Consider the following 25,839-nt stretch of genomic DNA (forward strand, 5'->3'; position numbering starts at 1 on the left):
AGTACACTGCGGTGGTTAAGCACCTCAATATAAAAGTATTACACTCAACAGTGGCGTTAAAAACATTAGCAGATGAAAGAACGTACACTGTAGAAAACGATATTGAAATATGACGATTCTAGTGAGTTCCATCCTGCAGACCTGAAAAAGAGGAGAAGCGTTTCTAACAAATGTGCAAAATAATTGCATGCAGCCAGCTCAAATCGACGCAATGTATGTGACAGGTCCACTGGTGTGTTGACTGCTCCAGAACAAGCTGTAAACAAAATCTTTATACCATTTTTTTTGCCTGGATTAAACTTTAGGAACCCTAAAAATAGCAGTTTCCCTCAACTCTGGCTGAGTTAGATCAACAGCTACTTGACCAATTTTGTGATGAAAATGTGACTGAAATAAGTAATTGGATAATGATCTAGATACAAAATTTTACCATTTTCTTTTTTCAAAGTTTCTGCTGCTGCTAAACTGAGCTGGGAATTGAAGGAGTGCCCAAGAACGACTGAATAAGAAAATACACTCAACATAAGGTTAAGATTATTTTGTATAATGTTTCGCAAAGAATAAAGAGCTGATAACTAACTATTTAAAGTTGATGATAAAGCGTCAGTGGTTCAATGAGGTGACACCAGATCAACAGAAGTACAGTAAATGAATGCTGCATGGCTTCAGTTTGGGTCTGTGGTTTTACTGAAATATGTAGTTCTAAGCAAAACGCTGCATTTCCTGCATATTACACAGCTGTCATGGCAACGAGGGGCCAAAGGTTACATGCTCTAGGGTGCAACACTCGAAACTACTGAGAATATGAAACGTAGCAAGAGGAAAATGAGGAATTCAAGACCAACCAAACACCAACAAATTAGGGGGGGAAAAGTGCAGCCGAGGTTTTGTTAAAGCTGACAGAATAAACACCATAAGAATCCATATTTATGCAAACCATAAAGGATGAGAGGGAAGCGTGAAACTATGGCAACTGTGTTTTCCGTCTCTCCGCCTCCCAGCTTTCTTTCTGTGAGCCAAGAGGTGGTACAAGAGTCAAGGCCTTTTTTAAGATAATGCTTCCAGGTAACATTTGCCAGCCTCCATCATCACAAATAGAGCACTTATGTGGCTTCGCACTTCACTTCAGTGTGCAATGTGATGCCAACCCTCTTCTTCACCTGGTCTATGCTGCATGAGATTGGATTTTCCAGTTTATTAAAAAAGTAACACATTATGATGCCCTTAATAATAATGGTTGGCAATGTAGCTTGTGACTCTAGTATGAAAGACCTTTCACAGTACACAGATTTATCTATAATACAATGCGCTCACACGAGCATCCACTAGATGATTAATGGGTCTGACTTTCTGTCGAGGCTTCTCCTCTGCGTGCTCGTGCCGGCGTGTAACAGAGAGAAACGAGGTCTGCGATGTGCGAGTGTGTATACGTTTTAATCCAGATGGATATATGAATGAAAATCCCCGCGATTTGACCCACGAGGATTAATGAGAATCTAATGTGTATGTGCATTATGATAAACCTCTTTGCTCCTGGCAGCACAAGTTACAAAGGGAGCTTAGTGATGCTGAGGGCACAGTAGCCATGACAACTAGGCCAATAGCAACTATGAATGAATAGGGGAGGGGATTAAGAGAATAGATGGATAGCTGTATCAAGCATCTGAGGGACATCTAGGTCAAGTCCAGCAGGTTTTAAATTTTTTATTAATTTTTTAATAAATCCATCGCATCATTCCCATGGATCGATGGGAGAAGAAACATGAGAAGACAGACGATAAACCTCCAGGTTAAGTTTACCTGAAGAGAAAACAAAGGCGAGTTTTATCTGAACTGTTTCCTTCAGACGCTACAGACTGACACTCCAACTACTGCAGTTTGGAGTTGGATTCTGAAGTAACATTCATAAGGGGAACATTTACTACTGCTAATAAAGGATTAAAGGCGGAGGACCCCGATTTAGGCAGTCAGTTACCTCATTAGTTAAGTAATAACAGGTGAACAAGTTAATCGATCTGGCCAATTAATTAGAGGTGTAGTTTTCAGAATTAGTGGAATTTGGATCTGATGGCTGTCCGTGGATGTGGACACACATCATCATTTTGCAGGGAAGCCTCATACGTGATGTCAAGGTGACATCATTAGGTATTTTCAGTAGGACTGCTCTGTAAGAGTTAACTAAGCTTTAGTTGAGGAGAAAAATCTTAATCGAGGTGGTGAGTATTCGTATTTTCCCTTATTTCCATCATAGCACAAGCAACAGAATTCATTAATTTTCCTCTCCCTCAGCCACATTCACATCCTTGTCAGCCGTCGTGCTGCTCGTTTATTCTGCTCCTCAGTGGACAGACTGTTGAGTAGCCAGCCACCATGTCTACTGAGTCAAATTAGCTGCCTCTAAATGTGGATCGTGCCAGTTTAGTTTTAATGCACAAAATAGCAGAGAGTGGCGGAGAGGGTCCATCATACATAGAAAGAAATTAAGGTTGTTTCCAAAACTTTTTTTTTTTATTCATTTTTTAAAATACTTTTCAGTAAGTGCTTTTTTGAAGGAAAAGAAAAAAATTCTAAATACATCTGGGAAGTCCAAACGTTACTGAATCTAGGTGGAGAGAGGATAACCAAACAAACATTCCTCATGCTCATGAATATGTATTGTTTCATTGTATTGGATCTGCTGGATCAAAGCACAGCAGGACGCCATCTGAGAATACATCCATTACAAAAGTGCAACATTCATCGACTATCTGCTGTGAATAGTACTGGTGGTGGATGAGGATGGGTTTTACTTGCAAGTACTTAGCAAAGATAGAAATACAAGTTTTGAAACTTGTGTTACCATATTTGAATGGGCTAAAACAAGTAATACAAATTAATTATGAAAGTACAAAGCTTTTGTCTTAACTTTTACGCAGCCAACTAAAGTCTAACTAAGCCAACTCAGATTTATCTAATTGTTAACCAATCACTTCATTTGTGAAGTGATTCACTTCAATCATTTGTCCTTGTGTTCCTTTTCATGCAATCATTTATGGTGAAACAAGCTACAAAACATGTTTATATCTTAACTTTATGCAGGGGAAGCCATAATTTCCAGATCACTCCTTAACCGGCAAATTACAATATTACAGCTTTCAGTAGACGCAGATAGTTTGTAACCAGGCATGAAGGACTAAGGCAACAGGCTCAAATGTCTATTAGTGACGCCACTTTTCAGCTACTAGTGCTTGACAAATATTTCCACATGTGCAGTTTGAAACGACGCAACATTTACTCCAAACAGAAAACAGCAGAAGAGATGCCGAGTTAACCTATGGATTTTTCCTGTAATCTTGGCTAATACATCTGCAATCAGCTTCGATTGCTGTGAGAAAGTTCTCCGAGCGTCTCTGTTTGCATTCATCGACTGTGCAGTTGCATTTCACTTGGCTTTTTAAATTTTCCTCCACCTGCAGCACTATTGACCACATACTCCGTCTTCTCCAGTCCATCAGGACCATTTTATCTTCTATTAGTTGCGGCTCTACTTCTGCTACGATTTCTTTCAACCTATCAATTAATTACTCTTCGCTCCTTCTTATACAAACAAAACGAGAGCATTAGTTTCGTTCATTACATACTTTAGATATATTCAAACGAAGGGTCGCTGTTAAAGGGCTGTTTTATTTGTAAATTATGAGCTTGATAAGGCTGTTGGTTGTAAGATAGCATCATCATTACATTGGATGCCAGATAACTGCTGCTCTGCCTAAAGCCATTTTCCAAATAAAGTTAAAGATTGTTTATTTGTGACAGCCGGAGCTAGAGAGTAATTGCATTTTTTTCTGCTCCAAGCTACAATCATCTATCAGCCTTAAAAAAAAAAAAAAAAAAAAAAGAAAATCATCAGTCAATCTCTTGTAGAACCTGTCTGCTTGTAGGCTACTTGTTACATCTGATAGAAATTATGGCCCAAACTATGACCTTAGTAAACTTCTCCAAGTATGGATCTTCCACAACAACTGCTAGCAGCTAAATCAATTCTTTAAAATGACCCCGCCCCCCCAAAAAAACCTTGTGATTGAGAGATAAAAATGTTTAACAACATCTCATGGAAGCAGAGTAGTGAGATCAGCTATATAGCTGATGGCCAAGAGGAGGGAGATGTTATATTGCTTACAAATGGACCCAAAGATTTAGAGCCCCTTCTATCAAAGAGGCAGGCTGGATAATTGGACCATAAACTATATCTCCAAGTCTGTGTGTGCGTGTGTTTGTGTGTATATATGTTTTTTTTCAGCATCCCAAGCCACCTAAACTGCTGCTACCACTAGCATCAGTTTTGCTGACGAAAAAACTCAGATTGAAGGATACCTGCTTGACGGACACGGACACTCGGAGCACACAACACACACGCAGGCTACAAACTGGACAGAAAGAGCATTAACAATTTAGACTGTCTCTCTCTCACACACACACACACACCTCTCCTGGGCCCACAGAGGCAATCATAACAAGGTCCGTTAGCTACTACAAAGGAATAAGGGGCCATTCCAATTTGTATTAAACCCTTCTGGAGAGCCTCAATTAACCCGCCGCATAAACACAACTCTGACTCATACTCGATAAGACGTAAATGATGGTGTGTGTACGTTTGTATTTTTTTTTGTCTGTGTGAACCTGCAGGGGTACAAGTCTCAGGAATAGACTTTTCTTATTGTAGCTGAAAGATTGCGCCTGAAGGTTTGCGTGCGTCAGCACAAAGTCCAACTTGCGTAATCAAGCTGATTTTCCATTCAATGCTTTTGTTAACTGACTAACTTGCCGTGTTGAAGAACAAATACTAAGTGTAGTTTATACATAACAGATAGACCAAACAGGGGCTTCAACTATTCACCGAAAGGTATTGATTCTCCCTACGCCATTCAATCAGGCACCGCAATGTCAAACATTCTTCAAGCAAGACTGAATGAAAGAAAAAATAAATCTGATAAAATCTTCTAGGCCAAGCTGATTTCGAGGCTGGCCTTGCTTTTTGAGCAAATAAGAAAAGGAAGGGAAACTTTGCTCAGAAACTTTGCAAGAACAAAAGCGATCGAAGTAAATAGTCAAGGACGCCTGCTTAACAAGACGTCAAATACCTGGGCTTTATCTGAACTACGAGACATAATGATAAATTAGACTTTAGGAAGGAATGCTGTAGAGAAGTAATGGACGATAGAGTGTGAGGAAGAAAGGACGGGGACGATGTACTGGAATGCACAGAGTGAAATGATGAAGGGCGGTGAGAGGGGAGAGGATAAAAGAGGGCATCTTCAAGCCTCGCTGCTTTTTCTCATTTAGGCTGAGTGTGTTCGTCCGTGTGCGTATGTGTGTGCGTCATCAGGGTTCCCTTCCTGTCATCCACCCAAGTGGTGCCAGAACACCAGAGTCCACTCACAAGGCAGTTACTGGGAGGTCTGGTTGTTAATTATCAGCCTGCAGGTGAGGTAATCAGATGAGCCAGACCCTTGCCGCATTTGAAACCGACGCGTTCAATCTCATTGTCCTGTGTAATGGAAGAAGATGGAGAGGGAAAGAGGAAGAGATTACCGCAAAAACAGATTGAGAGCAGAGAAAGAAAAGAGAGAGTGGACACGCATACAGAGATCAGGTCAAAATCTACATGAAAGATAACATTAAAGTAAGTAGAGGACGGTGATCTCCAAAATAAACAGAAAGAATAAATACCCTTTTAAACCATCGCATTGTTTTTACCATTTTAGAAAGAAGTACAGGAAAGGAGCATTACACGAAGGTTTGGGTACCACAGAGTGGAGCCTACAGGTAACTTTCATCCAAGTCCCAGATCTTAATTGGCATTTTAGGCTACAGCTTTTTCAGAATCATCAGTAAGAAATACATACCGTTCAGTTTTTAACGCTTTATGAATACTCGACTATTCAAACCCAGTCCCAGCAAGTAACTATGGACTTGTTTTGCTGTTTTACATGAAAAGTAGCATATTCAAACATTGGTACATCCACTAGAACAAGCGTATTAAATCCTTCCCATCGCTAGTAGAATCATGTTTACCCTTAGTGCTCTGTGGGGGATGTAGTGTGTTCACTGCAGTAACTACCACCATCTGCCAGGGGACAAGCCTGTAACAACATTAAGTGATGTCATTACACTGTCCTTTAGGCTGTGTTGGACAAGTTTCTGCCTTACTAAAGAGGACCAGTGGTGGGTTAATCAGACTGCTACAACTGGATTTATTTGACACAGGGCTTAATGCCAGTTGAACACTTTGACATGTCAGTCAAAAGCCAGATGTTTGCCGGTGCTTTGTCCTGTGTCAAATGGCTTCAGTGAGGACAGAAATCGATTTTTATGCTAATTTAAAACTGTATAAAATCGAAACACAAAATATTCTCATCAATTTCGGAGCTTTTCTTTTAAGTTAAGCGTCATCAGCTGCACCAAAGAAGCAGCAATAAGGAGCTGTCATCAACTTTTCAGAAAAACAAAACACTTCAGAAAAACATTATGACCACATAAAACACACGAGTCTGCGATGGAGAGACAGAAAATGAAAAGTCTGCCACATTTTGTTGGTTGTCGTTTCATGGACGAGCCGATATCGGATCCGCTGTGACCAACAGAGCATTGGAACAGTACAGCTGCTGCTCCCCTTTATGTACTGGCCCATGTGGCTCAACTCTTAAAGGCAACACCTGTTATAATCCAAGATACAGCATTCATAAGACAGGAAATCAATGAGGCCAAGGTATTAAAGCAAACAGCACCAAGAGGTTTTCATCTTGATTGCACAAATCTTGCTTGTTCACTTGCTCTGCTTTTCTCAACACATAGACACACACCACCTAGTGTAGGTTTAGTATCATACATTTAGATCAACTTTCAGGATGTGGTTTAGTATCAGCACTGCTGGCTCAGAAACAGGCAAACATCTTCAAAGATGAGTCGTCTGACTCCTCTTCTCGACACACAGTTGACTAGATTTAGTGGTATGAACAATTTATTATTGTCCATTATTGTCAATTTTAGGTTGAAACAATTCATTTTCAATCATCTGCATTTAATTTGTTCTTTGAGTTTATGATTAGAGGAGAGGCATTCATGGCAATAATGTTACAAAATCTTATTCATCACTTTTACAATCTCAGCTTAAAGATGTATTGACCTTTCTGGTTTATGTGATAAACTACAGCACCAGTAATTGACACTAATTGAAAGAAACTTTCTGACAGGCCCAATCTTACTGTGAGCTGCATCAACGTTGTTCTGACTACTCTGATTACAAGATGGTTATTTTCTGTTATTGCTACATGCAGATAATGACTGGCATCCACGCGTGCGTCAGGATAAAATGAGATGTTACCTTTACAGTCAATCTTAAATATTTCCAAGATTTTTTCCCTTCACTGGATGCTGCTTTATCAATTGATCTAAATGTGGCAGTTCGGATTTGTTACAAGACACATTTAAGAGAGATGATGGGCAAAAATGTACATTACCAATGGAAGGAAAAGAGCTAAAACAACACAACAGGTCTTAGCAGCTCTACAAAGAGCAAACGGTTCTATGAACTCTGAGGCCAGCACATAATCGTGCTCTAGAGGTTTAGCTGTCTGACTCATGTATGAATGGAAGAGAGTAGACTGCAACACATCAAGGAGGAAAGAGGATGAGCAGCCCAAAAGAAAAACAAAAATAATGAAATATTCATGCTTCAGAGACAGACAAGCCCACACAGCACACCGTGTCTGTGCTATATCTGGGCCCCGTGTGCGTGTGTGCACATGTGGCTGGAGGATATTTCCTTTAGTTGTCCTGTCACAGATTTTGGTTCAAACTACTCAAATGCTCTCAACCCACTGAATGAGTTAAAGGAAGGGCTGTCGCCAAGACAGTACTATATAAAAACACAAACCCTTGAGCTCCCACTTCTTGTATTTTTTTGGGCACATGCGCTCGCCCTGGAGTAGGATCTGTGTTAAGTTTTACATCCTGATATGATATAAGCAGTCACAGGCAGCTCTATTCCCTCCTTCTGTGGCATGTTTGGAACCCCTCCCTTTCACCCTGCAGTGGAATGTGAAGTGTTAAGCTCTGTGGAGCTCCAAGGCGTGTCCAAACCTTGTTAAAACAGGTCTCTGCTCACAGAGGATCACGGACGAGCAGATGCCGGCACAATGCCTCACTCCTCTGGCAAGGTTTCATGTTCTATTCGCTCTGTGCAAGATTGTGTTCTGGTTAGCCAAGAAAATGTTTGACTACCTCTCGCTCTGAAAAAGCTCAATGAAGCTGCGCAGGCCAGGAAGAAACAGCAGAGCACAGGATGAAGCAGGAACTGCACCTCAACAGCCGTCACCGTCGCTGCTTCTGTAAAGTTTTATTGTATTTATTTAACCTTTATTGAGCTCAGGAGGGCCAGCTCAGCATGCTTGGCCCTTTCCAGTAATATCCCGTTGAACAGCCATCCAGGTATTCATATTGAGACATCGGAGCTGCCTTGAGAAAACATTAATTTAATCTTGATCCAAGCTGGACAGTCTGACTGATTAGACGTTGAATCTTCTGTTGAAGGTATTAACGCGCAGTTTTAAAGGGAAGTGGAGGCTTTTGGTCAGGACAAAAAGGCCATAACAGTAAAGCAAATGAGTAAATCATGAAAATCCACTCAGGCTAAGCAGCTCAAATTAAGATATTCTGAAGTAAACAAATATAAATCACAGCCTGTTGATAGCATTTGCAAATAATTCTTGGCATTTACTGGAACTTGGCACAAAGGAAGGCAGAAACAGATGGTTGAGAACTATTATTAAAACAGTGTCAAGTCATTTAACAAACACAAGAAAACTGATATGCGGTCCACGTTGCAATCCTAAAACTATCTGGCACTCAAAAATGCAGCTCAACATTCTTGTGTGAATATAAACTTCAGCAGGAGCTTGGGGGCAAAACCACACACCTACAGGAAAACTGTCGGGTGAACACGCCAGTTTCTTCTCATAAATGCTAGTCGCCACAGCCCAAAGGGGCCAAGGAAGTAGGGCAGCTTAAAATGGCAGGACGTATCTCGCTGAGCTGAGAAATACAAACTGCCCTTGTAGGGATGAAAGCCAAGAGAAAAAGAGATGTGTGAAGTTGGAAAAGAGGAATAAGCAACTAACGGAGATTGCAGAAAAGAAATTACTTTGACAGCCTTTTCCCTCGGTCTTTGTCCTCTGTGGACTGCTGCAGACAGTTCAGCGAATTTCCAAGACCGAATGCCCTCAAAGGAGCAATACTTGCAATTTGCCTACAAAGGATAATACCTCGCATTACAGGCAGGCAAAAAGAAAATGCAAGCAGACAAATCCTGTGCGAGGAGGCTCTGCTTGAGGAAACAGTTCAACACTTTGAAAAACATCCTTGTTTGTTTCCTGGCTCAGAGTTTGATTATAGCGGCGTTTCCCTCCTGTGGACCCTCTTGTCCCGCATGTTTATGATGTTTCCCTGCTTCAACAGAAGTGATTAAAATTAATTAATCATTGCCAAGCTGACTAGTTAAGCCATGCATTTGACTTAGTCACTCAGCAACCACAACTATTCCACTTCCGATAAGAGCAAATGGGCAGGGAATTGCACATAATTTACTCTCATACAAAGCCAAACATAAAGTCCGTACATCGAAAAGTAGAGCGAGAAAGGTTCTTGTGGCAGCTGCTGGCGGTGATTAGCCAAGTCTGTACAGCTTCATAAGCATCATCATAAAGTTAATCTTAAACTAGGACTATTATTCGCAAACTGCCAAAATTATTGTGGGGAAACAGAAAGAATGAGAATTAACACACAGCACGACACATATTGCAAAACTGTGCACTGCATCATCTGGACCAGCTTTTGCATAACACACCAGAGTTTTACGACTCTGCAAGAACTGGAAAGGAGGGCTTGAAGTGTCGTCCACTGCGGAATATTTATGTGTGCACATGTGAGTGTCTGTATGTGAGGGTTGGGCAAAGCCGCATATATCAAGACAAAGGCCAGGTTTGTCAAAGAAAGGAGAGCAGTTGCCATGCCTACAACATGCGTGTGCAAAGAGTGTCTTGAGTTACACAAACACAAGCCACAAGGCTGCACGGCCTTCACTACCCTAAATCGTTGGCCTTGCAGGTCAGAAAGCCCATCATAGAAATTGCAATGCCCTTCCTCTGTTAATATTCAATCAGTCTTGGAAACATTTTAAATCATTACTTCAGTCAAACGGCTGAAAACTACATGGCTGCGTCTGTGTCCACAACTGACTCCACACCTCCCTCTGTTAACCATCCCTTCTTTCCCTCTCTGCTCACACTCTTGACAACTACCTTGCTCCTGCCGCTACTCTGCTGTGCCCTTTTGTCACTTGGCCACCGAAGCACAAATACCACTCGCTCAGCACCTAGCAGCAGTGAAAAGCAATTATCTTACATTAGGGACAACAAAAATGCTACTGACACCAATGGAAAAGGCATTACCTTGTTCTGCATTTAGCCCTCAGGCCTGGGTAAATGGATGTTCGAACTGAAGTGCAAATCATGCAGAAATAAGACAAAAGAGTGTGAACACACAAAAGAGGCAATCTGCATACACTGGATTTCACAGGACAGGTACCAATACATTAGTTAGTTAAACTTAAATTTATCAAGTTTGCAATTAACGGCTCAGTTCTTCTGACTGACTTGTGCTTTCTCCCTTGTGTTTGTGACAAACATAAATGCTGTGTCCTGCATTTATAGGAACACAGAAAATCAGTTATTATCTAATTATTACCCTGCCTGCTTTTGCTGCACAGGATGTCAGTTGCCTTGATGAAACCATGACAACAAACTTTCCACGCACTGAAGCAATATTACATCTCCAGGAGGTGCGACAATCATCTAATGCTGCAGCCTGTTGTCATAAACTTGTAAGACTGAAAGACTTCTTTGATTGCAGGTCACCGATATCAATAAGCGCCACTAGTCATTTAAGGTAATTTCAGTACCACTTTTAATTATCTAACTTTTACTTGCTCATTAACAGAGGCCAGAGATAAATGCAGCAACTGTTTTTGTTTTGTTTTGTTTTAGAACAACATAGGCATGTACCATATAAAACATTTAACAAATACATCATTATTAACTGGCAGGCCAAATTAAAAAATGTGTGCAATAGGCAAATCAAGTTTCATGCTCTCCAAACCCTTCCTTGACTATTTGAGCCCAATGAATCCTGCGACTGTCACATTGGAATAATCTTGTGCCATCAAGAAAGAAAATATCTATTGAGAGAAAAACTAAGTATATTCAGGTGGTCAGCTGATCTATTTTTTGGGGGAACTACAACACTGCTGTATGTAGACCTGACCAGCTAAATCAACCTTAGACTAGGCATGATGGGCGCAGTGCTTCATCTGCACTCATCATGTCCTGATGCACTCATTAATCTGGAACAGAGTTAAACCAGACTCATTAAAACCACATGGCCATTTTTCATTGCTCCATAGTCCAATCTTAATGCTCCCAACCCAGTTGAATTTGGCTGCTAACATAGTCCCCAACATTGCATATCAAATACCCGTTCAATAAAGAAATTGAATAAATCACGCTGAGCCCGTTTTTTTCTCCAATTCTTAAACAAGGTTGTGTTATCATACTGAGTGTATATATATGGCTTGCTTCAGACCATCTTTTGCAATGTTTTTTGTGCAAATCTCTTTACCACCATCTTTAATTATGTGGTAACTTCAAAGAGAATATAATGCATAAAAGGTTGTAGAGCATCTTTCATTTTCAATCTTTTTCAGACAATGGACATCATACTCATTTCCCAGAGATCAAGGTGCTTCAAAAGTATTTCTTTATCAGATTCAATTCAGAGAGACAGCGAAGTGAAAAGCAACCAATCTGTGCATTGAAGAAGCAGAGTCCAGAGCATGATAGGAAGTTTTCCTTGTAAAATTATTCATTTGATAAACCAAACTGTCCTTCTTTTCACCAACTGTTGCTTTAAATCATTAGCATTTTGAAAATTTGTTTATGCATGACCTTCCATTAGAACAAAAACCGTCCCTACACACAGTATGTGATTTCCCAAAAAGCCTCTTCTATCACTTCCCTTCTTTAAAGATTTCACCCCCTTTATTTCAGCTTTTTGACTGAATGCTCTTCCATGGCTTCATCAAGGGCAATAAGGCTGAAGTGATCTGTTGCTGGAAATAATCTTGATGCTACATTTGTTATGTGGAAGCAGATCACTGAAATGCTGGCTTTCTGCCAGGGAGTAAATTTCTGGGTAATATCATCACCCAGCAGCGAGACACATCAGTAGAGTGGCCTCTCAGGTGACTGTGGACTGCTGTCTGATCATCCTGTTATCACATCTCACAGGAGGCTGTAGTTAACTACAGTAGTGTCACACTAGAATCTGAGCTGTTAGTCCGCATTTACTGCAATAGCAGTGTAAAAGTAGGAAAGAAGCACATGCAACAAAACAAGATACAGTGATTGTTTTCTGACAAAAAAAGTGAACTCTCGCCCACATTTGTATAATTAACATGATACTGACAACATTGTTTTTCTTTTTTAACATCACAATTGTCAAATGGAAATTAATGAGACCACAGCCGACAAATACTATTACTACTAAACTTTGTCTATTGAAAAAAATGTTCAAACCAATTCACGATAGATTTTGTTTCCACATGTAAACATACAACTTTAGAAGTCAAGTACGGTGACAGCTATTGATTAAAAACCGATAGAAAAGTCATATTTTTACAATACAAATGTGTTTCAGTGGCCCAAACATACGCCAAATTATTTTTAACTCTTTACGTGATGAAATGGGGAAGCTCACTTGACTCACCTAAATGTTAAACATATTTTCTACATTCACTTGTAGTATCTGCGTCTCCCATTAAGGGCCCACAAGTGCATGTAAGGGACAAAAGCTGCATTAGAGCTAAGAAATATGCTCTTGTGTATTAGTTTTGAAAACACAAAGAGAAAAACAATATTAGCATTGGGGTTTTCTCAGAAGGGAATAAGGACTGACCGAATCTGCATGATCACCCCCCCCCCCCCCCCCCCCCCCCCCAAATACACACACACACACACACACACACACACACAAAAAAATTGCATGTATTATCCTTCCTCACTTGTCCGAGTTGTAGCCTTTAACCTCTCCCCTTGCCTCACCCTCTGCTCCTCCCACTAGGTCTGCTGGAGCCAGGTAGCTCCCATGGCTGCAGTAGATAACAGCCGCCATTATCAGATTCCCAGCATTTAAGCAGCTGCTTGCTATTGATCGCTGTAGCGCCTGGTTATAACTGCCCTGCCGGCATGGTGTCTGGGGACGATATCTACTAGCCACCTCAACAATGAACATCACATGTGATCTGTATATACAGTATATTTTCTAGAGGTTATTCAAAGACTGCAGACTTATTCTCCCTATACATAAGTCAAGATGATGCAATTTAAATTCACAGAGCCTCTCTGAGTATAAGGTACCACTTCTGTAGAATTACTGGGCTGAAAATCCTGTTCAGAGGAAATCCTAATTAAAAAGATGACATAAATGACCAGATTACTGGAGTACGCCACAGGCGATTAGCACAAAATGTAGATAATCACAGTGCTGCCCAGACGCGAGGGAGAATGAAATACCATTGTCACTTAGCAGAATCATGCGGGGATAATGTGAATAGAAATGTAACAATCTCATCTAGATGTAATTTTGTATGCATTTGTAAATACTGGAAACTATACTTGTGAATAACGTGTCAGTGGTTTCCACTGACAAGCCAAAGTTTGATTTTTTTTTTTTTCCTTTTTCTTTTTTCTAAAAGTTCATTCCTTTGACCAGCTTGGCCCGTGTGACCACTTTGGCTGAAACCTTTCTTTTCTCGTCGAGGGCACTCAGCTCTCCCTCAGTCACAGCACATTGTTCTGAGCTGAAAGAAGAGATGGCGTGCTCTTTAGAGACTCTGCCCTTGACAGCAAAGCCAGAAAAAAAAAAAAAAGAAGCTCTGCCAGAAGAACCATTTTCCTGTCCTCTGCTACATGACTGGAGAGCAACGGAGTTCAGGAGGAAACAGGATCAGGTTTCAGGCCACGACAAAGAAGTGCAGGGGCCAAACCGGGGGGGGGCAGGGAGGGCTGACTCAGAGATTTTCAGTGTGTTGTGTATGTCAATGCTTGTGTGCATTTCTCTCTGCATGATGTGTTGACATGTAACTGGGCCAGATCAGGCCACAAACTATTTGTAACACTATGGCCTTATTGTATTGACGCAGACACATTACTGTACAGAGTGGCCGCAGTGCCGCTCGATCAACCTCACTCAGACAGTATTCAATACATTAAAGTCCAGCCAGCAAATGCTCTCGGAGGGCTGTCACTGCAATTGCCACATGAATAAAGCAAATCATCACTGTCACACAATGAATACAAATACAAAAATTTGCTCTTGGATGAAGTGAGCCTTCAGAGAACATTGTAAACAAAAGCCAAGAATTCAACGCAGGACCAGTTTTCCAAGTCTAATTCACCGATTGTTCGGCTGCACAGATACTGAGTCACATTTCGTTCGTCTGAGTGCGTCTTTGCTCCAGATATGTCACCTACCTTGACGGAAGTGGAGTCTCCATCCTCAGTAGTGCTCTGCCCATTCTGTCAAGAAAGCAGATGAGAGAAACAGTCAGCGTGTATGACAGCACATGTATCACAGTGAGCATATGGGGAAAGGAGGGAGAAAAAGGCAGAGAGACAGAATACTAGAGAATATTTGAAAGACTGTGTGGGCGGCGGCAGTCCACTTTGCTCCTCTCCAGGCAAACCTAATAATCTGAGGCTGACACACGAATGCATGTCCTTTGTCCATTCCCAAGTAGGTAAGCCTTGTTGAAAAGGGTAATCACTGTTATTTGTAAAACAAACTCTTACACCTGGCTATTGTGAAACATGTTCAGGCAGCAGAGGTGGCAGCAGACTTTGATCATCTAATCTGACTCAAGTCTCAGCATATGTTCAGAGTGCGTCCCACTCTAAATAAATCCTCTGAATAAAGTATCTTTCTATTCTATTCTATTCTTCTCTCTGTCGCACGGAAAGATGGGGACACAAGAAGGACCGAGACGATTCTGTCACATCACAAGGAGATTGGAATCTACCTATAATAGTAAATAAATAATATAATAAATCAATAAGTCAATATGCATGATAATACTTTTTCGTGAAATAGTTCACTATGTCCTAGGGCTGCTAGACTTTGGCAGCCCATGACTATTTTTTATCCCAGATTAAGATTAGAATGATTTAACACGATAACGATGATCTATTCATTTTGAAAATACAATGCAAAAGCTAAACTTTCCCCATCCTGATGACTCTGAGGCACAATAATTGTTTTATCTTGACTGTCGCGTTTTCGTATTTATTGGAAAACAAAATTGCGTAGCTTTAGAAAGTCGTACGTTTAAATGAACAATACTTTCATATTCACAGATTCTGTCAATTCAGCGAGAGAGTATATTACAGTGTAATGTGACAAATGCTGGTCATTATCTCAATGCAGATCAATTTTAAAAAAGCTATTAAGGAGCTAAATCATCGCCATCAGGCAATAGCTGATACATCCGGCCAGTTCTGCTCTCCTCAAGGACGGTTTAACTGCATGTAGCCGAAGCTCACTCAAACACCACTTGTTAATACAACTCAGAAAACAAACCATTACCACAGTCGTGTCCCTGTGTTTACAGGATCTGCATACTTATGTGTCAACGTCAATTTTATTCATAAAGCACATTTAAAATAACGCGAGTTGAACCATAGTGCCGCTTTATTAAAAAAATAAAATCAACAAACAAACAGAAATTAAATAAAAGAATGAAGCACAAAAATGAATTTAACAAATAAATTAAATGGACCCATACTAATAAAATCATCAGATTAAATCAATTCACCAAAGACTGTTTGAATCAAACACAAATGAGAAGAAATAAGTCTAAACTGTCTCCTAAGGTTCTATGGTCTGAGCTGATCTTGATATGAATCAACTGCAGAAACATGAACACCTCTATTATTGCATCAGCTTCTTGGAACATTCAAGAGCATCTGCTTGGTCGACCTCAGTGCTCTGGCAGGAGTACGAGGATGTTTAAGCTCCTCTGGATAGGATGTGGCCAGCCCACAAAGGCCTGAAGGGTTTCCTAGTATTATTCTAGCTAAAAACAAACCCTACAGTGTAGATCCTATACTTCCCAAAATGCAACTGTCATCAGACAACCACTTGGAGCTAAATTGCCTTCAAATTAAACTCCTCCAGTTTTGTAATGGAGGGTTTTTTTGTTACAAAATGTGAAGTCATCACACCAGAGTAAAATTGTTGTCATGAGCAGCCAATTCTACCATCACACAACATCAATACAAAATGGCCTGACTGAGCGACCTCTCCCCCCCCCCCCCCCATTGTGAACAGTGTTGATACATGTGAAAATAAATACATGAACCTTTCCAGCGATCAAAGAAACGGTCCTGAGTCCACGGTCATGGCGAAGTGTAAGGACAACACAAATAACCTCCCTGTCCCTTTTCCGCTTTTTGTTTTGTTTTTCCATTAAAGAGGGGCAGCCCTGATGTTGTTCATTTCCGCCGTGCCCTCTTCCTCTTCCCTTAGACCGCAAAAAATAAGACAGGGAGTCAGCACAATGACAAGCAGAGGCCCTAACAATCAAACATTAAACACAAAGGGCACAGAGTGTGTCGTCGAGATGTCGAGAGAGGCAGAGGCAGTGACAGCAAAGAAGCTTTGAAGAGTAAAAAGATAAAGACAAAAAAAATCCCCCAAACAGAATGTGCACAGACTGGGGATCTAGTTAACTGTCACTGTGGCACCTCAAAATACATTCCCAGCGTAGCAAGTGTTTGCCAACTGAATGTACATAATTATTTTCCCCATTGAGTTTCAAGAAAGAGCTATTAACTGGATGCATGCGTCAAATTCACAGATCAACATTTCATCTGATTGGACTTGGATCTCAAGGGAGGCAATTTGGTCTAGAAAAAAAATTGCCAGCCATAAAATGGATCCATAATGTCACATGGAAAGGAGGAATTTTGAGGCACTGCAGTGATTTAAAGCTCAAGTTCAGTTTAAGTCAGACCCGAGTGCGTTTAAGGAGTGATAACTCAAAGAATCCCTGACTGAAATGCAGTCATGATTGACCTGGCAAACAAATTTAATGAAAGTCTTTCGACCTTGCCTAACTTTCAGACTCCCATTCATCTTTTCTTATCCCATTTGGTTTGTGCTGACAATAGAACTGTCCATGCATTTGTATTTGTGGTTAGCATCATCTCCTTCACATTTCAACCCCATTAGCTCTGCATGGCTGATCCAAATGGCCCAGTTAAAGGCACCTTCCTTCCCAGTACAAAGAGCCAAAGCTATGCACATACACAAAAAAAAAACAAAAAAAAACAGCCACATAAAAATGCTCAGTCAAATGCATTAATAAACTTTCCAAAAGAAAGTGTACACCGTTGTATCAATCAAACCTGAGCCAGACGGCAGCCCTTTTGAATTTATGTCAGGACCTCTACATGATCAGACAAACAAAGAACACAGTCTCAGAGTATGGACTCTTTATGCGCGTTTGATAGAGAAATCTATGTTTTTAACAGCGTGATTAGAGCTGTACCGCTTTGTAACTAGGCAACGCAGAAATACAATAAACCAAATCTGCACCGCTTCTGACATTTATGATAGGACCACAAAGATTGTTAGGCTTTCTGACAGATTAACCTTCAACTTCAAAAGGCAGGAGAACTTACTTTCTCAAGGCTCCTATCAAGTAGTGAGTTGTGTTATCACATGCCCACTCAGCCCTCCTCCACCCCATGGCTCCGCTCAGGTGTTCCACCATTGGTTCACACCCAGATTAGCTGCAGCTAAGTGTGAATACACTCCCACAGAGTGAGGCATATTGCAACCTGTGCACACACTCGCATGCAGTACACGCACAAGAAAAAAAAACAACAAAAAAAAAACGTAAGTACTTTATTGTACTTTGCTGACCACGCCTGTGGAGCAAACATGGCACACATTCCATCTATTAACCCTACTTTATCCCTCACTTCTCTCTGTCTCCTTCACCTTCCACAGCAGGCTTGTGCAGTCCTGCTGTATAAATACATACACTTTTACTTTTCATCATAATCCATCTGATCCCCAAATCAACACAGGAGAATTCAGTGATTATACCTACTTAGAGGGACGTTATGTAAATCATACTCTCGGGACCTTTTTCTTTTCAAATAAATCCATCTTGAACATTCAATCCAGACTGGAAACAAAATTTCAATAGTTTTATAGTTGAAAATACATCGTTCCGGTGACATAATCTCACTTATGATTGTTCAGATACTAGTAGGCACAAAAGAAAAAGAGCAAATTTGGTGCTTACCAATTCAAAGAAAAGAAAGACTGACAGTGAGTTCCTCAATAAATGTGTTAAGTCAAGCGGTGCTTCATATGGAAAAAGACAGCTCATGCCATGAAATGCAAACACCTCCATTTAAAGAGGGAATAATAATATACGTTGTAGCTGCAGCAATAATAATTAATTGTGGGCAAAGTTTCAGGTTCGGCATTGTAGGGCGTTCATTCATGTTCTATACCCACTTTATTCTGCTCAGTGTCGGGAGACGGAGCCTTTCCCAGCAGCCCTTTGGTGAGAGATGGGGTACACCTTGAATAGGCTGCCAGACCATCTGCGATTCATTCACACTCATCCCTACAATCAATTCAAAATCACCAATTAACCTAACATGCATGTTTCTGGACTCCCTACTGGGGGGAGGGGGGGTTCCAAACAGTGCAGCCAAATTGGAAATATGCGGTAAGTAACGACATCAGCATGATTTGGAACTTTTGAAGGAGCTCCCTTCACCTAATGATGACAGTGGCTGATGGAGGTGGCAGTGACTCAACTGGGACAGGCAGAGGATAATTTTTAAAGTACCTTTTCCCAGAGATGATTCACTGAGAACAAGTTCATTCACAACAAATGTGGCATGGCGATGAATAAAGGGCTCAAAGACAAACAAACATTTTGAATAGCTCACTTTGCTCATTTCTACTGCTTGCTGTGCCGCAACATCCAGCACAAAAGATAACTAAATTGATTGAATATGATACCAGCTTGGCTTTCTAACACAAGCACTCACATACCGAGTCATGTGACGCACACTTTTCATTTGCAGGTGTATCACAACACATCATCGTTTTCAGCCGCATGCGTTTAAAACTTGTGTAGAGGAGAACAGCGTTTTAATGGTACATGGTAGGCTTTTATCATCCATCTTCTGCTCTCTGAATCATCCAAAAGGGCGTCTCTGTCTGTCCCATCTGTCCGTATGCCTAGTTAGACTCTTCCATGGCTCGGCCTCCCTTTTCCCTCTCCCCAACATGTTCACTGGCATGGCCTCCAATCTCCCTCACTCTTACTGCACGATCATTCTGAGCCCTGAGCAGGGTCTGGCTGCCATCAGGAACCAAAGTGTGCAGCTGGCTGGTAGGTTGGTGACAGAGATAAATGGCAAAGATCCCATTCAGACTGGCAGCGATTTGCGTGATCAAATTAATAACAGAAACAGGATTTTTAGGGACCAGTCCAATTACACCAGAACACTAACATCACATCTTCCATCAAGGATACCACAAAAACGGACCATAGAGTACTAACTATCACATGCACCAAAGGCAGGGCATTTTCACAGTATTAAACTTAGCGCTTTTCACAGGTTCTGCACCACCGTCTGTTTTGGCTGTGACGCGCTACTCGCCCAACTCACATGCTGCAGGATACTGTAAATAGTGGATATTCTTTGTCACGGATGACACCACATTTCAAGTAACCAAAGTTTTGCCTTTTTCATTCATCAGTCAAGAATTTCTACATCCTTCAAATAATTGATACTCCTCATATGAATTATATGGCCTAATTCGTCAAGACCGCTTAAACTTGTATTGGGTATTTCATGAATGAGGGCTGAAGTTAAAATGAGCCAATTAGGGCTCTGGAACTAACACCAAACTAATACCCTTTTGAGTTAAAACCCCATTCTAATCAAATCAGTGTGATGATCTGGGCCGACTGCTAGAAAAATGAGCTTCATTCACGACACGTACTGATCTCATGCAAAGCTGATTGAGGACGCGGTTTAAAGCTGTGCGCAACTATTCATTAGCGAGATCAGACACACAGAAAACATGGGTATCACATAGTCGCTTCACCTGCTTAATTGGCACACAAGTTCAAAGGAGCAAATTTGCTTGATAACCTCAAAGTATTAGTGAGCCACTGCTTGCTCCCAGTTACATATCTGCTCATCATAACCTTAATGCAGTGGGTGCATATTCATGAGGAAGCAATCAGCCTGTTCAGGGAGCAACTGAAGTGTTCATGAATAATGATGCTACATCGCAACAACAGGGGCCTGCACAACCCTACGGCCTTAAATCTTTCTCTCATTCTTGCGTCAATTTCTGGGGTGCTTTATTAGAAGTAGGAATGCATTTTGCAAAAATATTCAGCACTGAGGAGAAATCAAGCTCAGTAGTGTCTTCAACTGTGAAGTCATCGGGTTGTTTTTTTTTTTTTTTTTTTTTTTTTAAATAAGATGAACTCTTATTCAACTGCTTTAACTTCAAATGCTTGAAACTACTTTATTAGGATGAAAATAACTTATCCTACAACCTACATTACAAAGTCACACTTAAGTTTATGCAAGACTCAATTTTAAATATGTAACGCTTTACCAAGGTGGCATGACTTGTAAGTTGCATGGTCTCCATAAGCAGAACAAACCTCATCCCCACCCTTGTTCTTCCTGATTCCTCAGAGCGCCCTGGAAAACATTTCACAGGTGAGAGCAGTGACAGGCTGTGACCATGAGCCTGCGTTTTAGACGATAGCCCGGACTTCTGAGGTTTGTTTAGCTCTGAAATTGAGTTGCTCGTGAGTTTTCAGTCCATCTACATTGAGCTCTTAGAAAGCTTGAAAACAACGGCATAAAATAAAATATTATTATTATTATTACAATTTCTCTTATGGTGAGTCGTTCAAATCGTACCACACAAGCGGTCCAAGTGTATGAAAAAAAACATGTCCTGTGGCAAGTGGAATTGTGTAACACTTTGAGTCACCCTGAGTCAATCTCATGTACAGGCCACCCCAGCTAAGCTGCCGGCAGGCGAGAATTCAATCATTTAAAGCAACTTTTCTCAAAAACGTGGATTTAATAAAAAAATCCAAGGTGACCGCTTAACACTTTCTCTGCAGGGACGTAAGCGTAGGCTACTCACAAATCAAATGTTCTCTCACCACTCCAATATACTTAAAGAAAGTTGGCCAAACAATTCGTGCATTTTGTCCCCCCCCCAAATATCAGCACATGCACCTTTCATTACCTCCGTTTCAAGCTGCACCAGTTCCATTGTGGGCCATGGCTCCGCGATTTGTGCGAGAGGCATTTTCGCTGGATTTTCAGTTTCCTCTCAGCTTGCTCAAGTGTGAATGTGGCCTCTCCAGATTTGTCGGTGCCGCTCTTTACAAGTGCAGCTCCTTGCTCGGGTCCCAAGTCCAGTCAGAGCAGATTTATCAGCACTTTGCTCCCTGCACAGAGCGGAAGACGCGCACTCGGACGCCACAGCCAGTCGCTTCACAAACAAATGTAACCCACTTGAATGATTTTGGCGTCGATTGGTCACTTGAGCGTATGCTTAAAGTAACTATAATCCCGTTGAGAGCCGTAAACACCGAACACCCGGCTCCTTCCAGATAAGCGCGTCCTCAGCTCAGGCTTTGGGTATGACAAGCGGGAGCGAAGAGCGCAGTGTCCAACACTAAGATCCAAGCTGCTTTAATTAATTATTGGCGCTGTGCAAGGAGTCTACAACCATATCAAGGAATTAGCCGGTGTCCGCGATGCCTTGTCAAATCGATGTCGAATCGTATATTTACGTCTTCCTTGCAATGAGCTTCTGATTTCTCTCCGGTCAGAAAGGGAAGACTTCCCCCCTGTCTTCCAGCTTTCCAACAGTAAGCGCAGAGACCCCAGTGTGGATCTGTAGTACGAGCAGGCTCCAACCCGAGCTGTCATTGGCAGACTCCAGCAGAATTTCAGCCAGCCCCCTTTCCTGCTTGTTCCGCCCAAGTGCGATCGCGCCATCATCCGGTGGAGGGATGGACTGCAAATACGTAATGCGTAAAAAGCTGGCTATTGATGGACGATACCCGCTCTCTTTGATGTTTGTTGGTGCAGCAGAGGGGGTGCGTCAGATCGCCAGTTTTCTGTGAAAAACCCGTCAATCTTCAGCAATAAAAATGTGAAAAAAAAAGGGAAGCTCATAAGAAACGTGGATTTATGACTGATGCAGAGCTCAGCTGACTTTTCTTCTCTGGAGTGCTTCCCCCAAACTTTGATTTTGACTTTAAGTGGATTGAATTAGTGCACGTTGCCTTCAAGCCCACATAAGTCCCTCCTCTGGCTCTAAAACTGACACACACTGTTGCAAAAATTACATAATATATTTGATTACACAATATCTCAATATCTATGATGTCAAAAATACAAGTTGAGAGAAAAGACTGTTTTGGGTCGTGACTGGTGCTGCTCTGTTCGGATATCACACTTATGCAGCGCTCTTTTCATTGACAATAGCTCTCATGAAGGTCCTTGTAATCTGCAGTAACATAATGTACCCCATCCACCCGCATCACTTCCCTGCTTCATTCACTGCCGAGTGGATTTTGCTCTTGGCCAGCTTTGGTTACTATTGGCAACTGGAGGGCATTTACAACCGCCTTTCTTTTGTGGATCTGGTAAATTTTTGATTCAAATTCAGATGAAGATGGCAGCTTGTAGACACAAAAATGGAAAATGGATGGAATGGAGATATGGCTTATGATTTGGGGCCTGTTTTTTGATGGCTACATTGTCTTGATGAGTAAATGCAAAATGTCAAAGTCCTTATTCATCATGCCAGGCTGCCAATGACTGTCTGAGCTGATTGTAGTAGGTTAATCACATGTATCTGGCCACTCTTTATGGTGAAATTACACAATGTTCTGTGTTTTCTTTTTTTTTCACTTTTAACTCAGGCTGCGCTTCAACACCTTGTCTTTTTCAAGTGAAAGAAAAACTACCACTTTCATTCATGTCATGCCCACGCACAGAAGGACTGAGGAGGAAGCCAGTAGAAAAAAGGCAACATGTTGATTTCCTTTTTCCTTTCAGTCAATTTATTTTTCAACAAAGCCATGACAACCCTTCTTGCTTTAAGCAAATGGTTAGACATCATGCTAAAATTGTATGTAATTTCCAAAAGCCAAAGCAAGCCCAAAGATCTTATTAACCCATCGCTTTGTCTCCATGATGGATAGGCAGCCACAGGCAGCTCTTGTGGTTCCTCATAATGTTTTGTTGGAGTTTATTATCTAGCGCATCCACACAACCAACTGCTGACTCTCTTTTCCTCATCTCTTCTGTTTTGTTCTGTTTTTGTCCAGCAGGGTAACTGCAAATCACTCCTCTCTCATCCCCTCACCTCCCCCAGGGAGACCAGCAGACCGATGTTAAATGTTTATGACTCCTCCGTTTTGACCTTATGGATTTCAGGATTTCAGTGTGAGTCAGCAGTGAAAGGTGATTTATAGGAAGAAAGAAACGAGAAGATCATCGAGAAAGATGACAAGTTGTGGCAAAAGGTCTAAGAATTATGAAAAAACTCTCATTGACATAGATTTAAGGAATCTCTTCTTCTGTTTGTGATGCTCCTGTTATACCACACTGACTCAGAGGTCTCCAACCACTCCAGGGATACCCTAGCCCCACCTTAAACTGAATAAAAGAAGCGTCATTGGGAAAAATGACTCGGCCTAGCTTGACATGCATGTGCAAAAAAGCAAGACTCCACCAAGATGTGTTTGTTTAATGTGGCACGACTGAAATGTGTTTGTTGAGGAGCGGTCCAAAAATGGATGGCAGAAAGCTTGCTGGTCTGATAAATTGAGGCGAAGTCGACAGTGTTGATTAACCTCATTTTTTTAGTTAGAGTTTAAACCGCATAGGCAGAAAACAGGGTTACTGATGTTGAGTATGCCGAGGGAGAAACAATGAATCATAATATTTAACACCCGGTAGAGCTGTAAACGGTGCATTTAAAATGCAAATACAGTGCCCTCAGTTGTGCTGTGGCTGTCAGTTTTAAAAAAACATTTCCATTAATCTGTTTGATTTATTCTCTCTTGCTATTTCCATTGATTCAATCCTTTTACTTTTTAAAAAATAAACTGTTCTAGTAATCTATATGTTCATCTGTAGAGCTGTGCTTCTTTATTTCTCTTCAGTAAATCTGGTGTTTATTGTGTCTTTTATATCTCTTTCCATTCCACAATAATATCATATTTTTTTAAATGTGATATATAATAGAAATTGTAGCATTTTCTTGCTTAATGCAGTGTCTAAAATAAGTCAGTGTAAGTTGATTTGCATATGGAAACTCCACGAACATGGTGACCACCTTCATTATGAAGCTACTATGCTTTCCTGGTAAAACAACACAGTAACACCTGTATGTGTCAATATTTAGGAACTACTTTATGTATACTTTCAAATGTAATCAATATAATTGATAAAAAAAGTGTTATTTATGACTTACGATTATACTGTTTCAAATCCACTTTTCCATCCAACATTATAAAAGGGAGCAAACCTGTTTTGCATCTAAAAATTAAAATTCTGATGATGTTTGAAGAGAAATATTTTGGGAATCCAAGGGATGAATTTGCTGATGCAACATATCAACTAAACACTGACAACAATCTAAGACCAGAGCATCTTTGCATCAGAACAACAAGGCAGAAACAGGATTGATTAATACAAACACTAATAAACACGGTATTCCCACCAACATCAGGTACAATAGTCAAATTTAGTGTCCCTAATTTTAGCTCTAAACGTTAGACCCGTGGTGTGTCAGGTTTCAGGAGAAGCGCTTGCAGTCCTTTGGTAATTCTTCCTTCCTAAATGAGCTGAGGGAGAGAATGACTGCAGTGCAAGGAGAGTGGTGGAGAACAAATTAATCAGCTGCTCAATAGTAAAGCAAGGGTAATTATCCAGCCTCTGCTTACTGACTATAGAAGGAGAAAATGGCAATGTCATTATTCACTCTGGCTCTGTGCCACAGAGAGATGATGCACAAATAGTGTGATAGTATTTCAGCCATCAGTGGAGTAGACATTTATCACAGAAATGGCTAACGGCACAAACTGTCTTCAGATGTCCTGTGGTGGTGATACTGATTAGTAATGAAAATAATAAAAAAAGAAAGGGTGAGGGTGAGGGTGAGGAGACAAGCAGTAGTCTTACATTAGAATCACAGGTTTCAGTTGGTGGTTGCTATTTGTCTTAGTCATTAATAGTATATCATCTGTGGTAACAGCAAATAAACCAAAGCAATGTCTACATTATCGTAGGACTCCAAGAGAACAGTTGAGCAAAAACAGCCTGTTGAGGCTTGAATTTTCTACCTCAGGTATTTGGGCTTGGCAAAAAGGCAGGGCAGGCAAACTGTCTTTATAAGACAGCACGTCTGAAACCAAGCATAGCACAAACACACACCAGAAACACATCCCCGTGTCACTGATGTTCACTGAGACATGGGCCAACTCTTTAAAAAATGAAAAAAACAGTCAGGAAGCTACATGCTGAATCAGTATGACACACTAAGCTGCTATCACTGGACTGAAACAACTGCTGAGCTGGAGGGTGCAGG

The 25,839-nt window shown here is 41.0% G+C and overlaps 1 protein-coding gene across 1 annotated transcript in view; it reads right to left on the reverse strand.

Annotated features, from left to right (window-relative positions):
* The window catches only part of rps6ka1 (ribosomal protein S6 kinase a, polypeptide 1), a 42,223-nt gene extending 20,082 nt beyond the window's left edge, over positions 1-22,141 (reverse strand). The window contains exons 1-2 of the mRNA XM_075447986.1: positions 21,472-22,141; positions 14,625-14,669 (exon numbers count right to left, since the gene is read on the reverse strand). Of these exons, the coding sequence (XP_075304101.1) occupies positions 14,625-14,669; positions 21,472-21,534 (108 nt within the window). The 5' untranslated portion in view covers positions 21,535-22,141. The remainder of the gene's footprint in view (positions 1-14,624; positions 14,670-21,471) is intronic.
* Positions 22,142-25,839: the final 3,698 nt, after the last annotated feature.

The sequence above is a fragment of the Odontesthes bonariensis genome, chromosome 17, assembly GCF_027942865.1.
Source record: "Odontesthes bonariensis isolate fOdoBon6 chromosome 17, fOdoBon6.hap1, whole genome shotgun sequence".
Lineage (NCBI taxonomy): Eukaryota > Metazoa > Chordata > Actinopteri > Atheriniformes > Atherinopsidae > Odontesthes > Odontesthes bonariensis.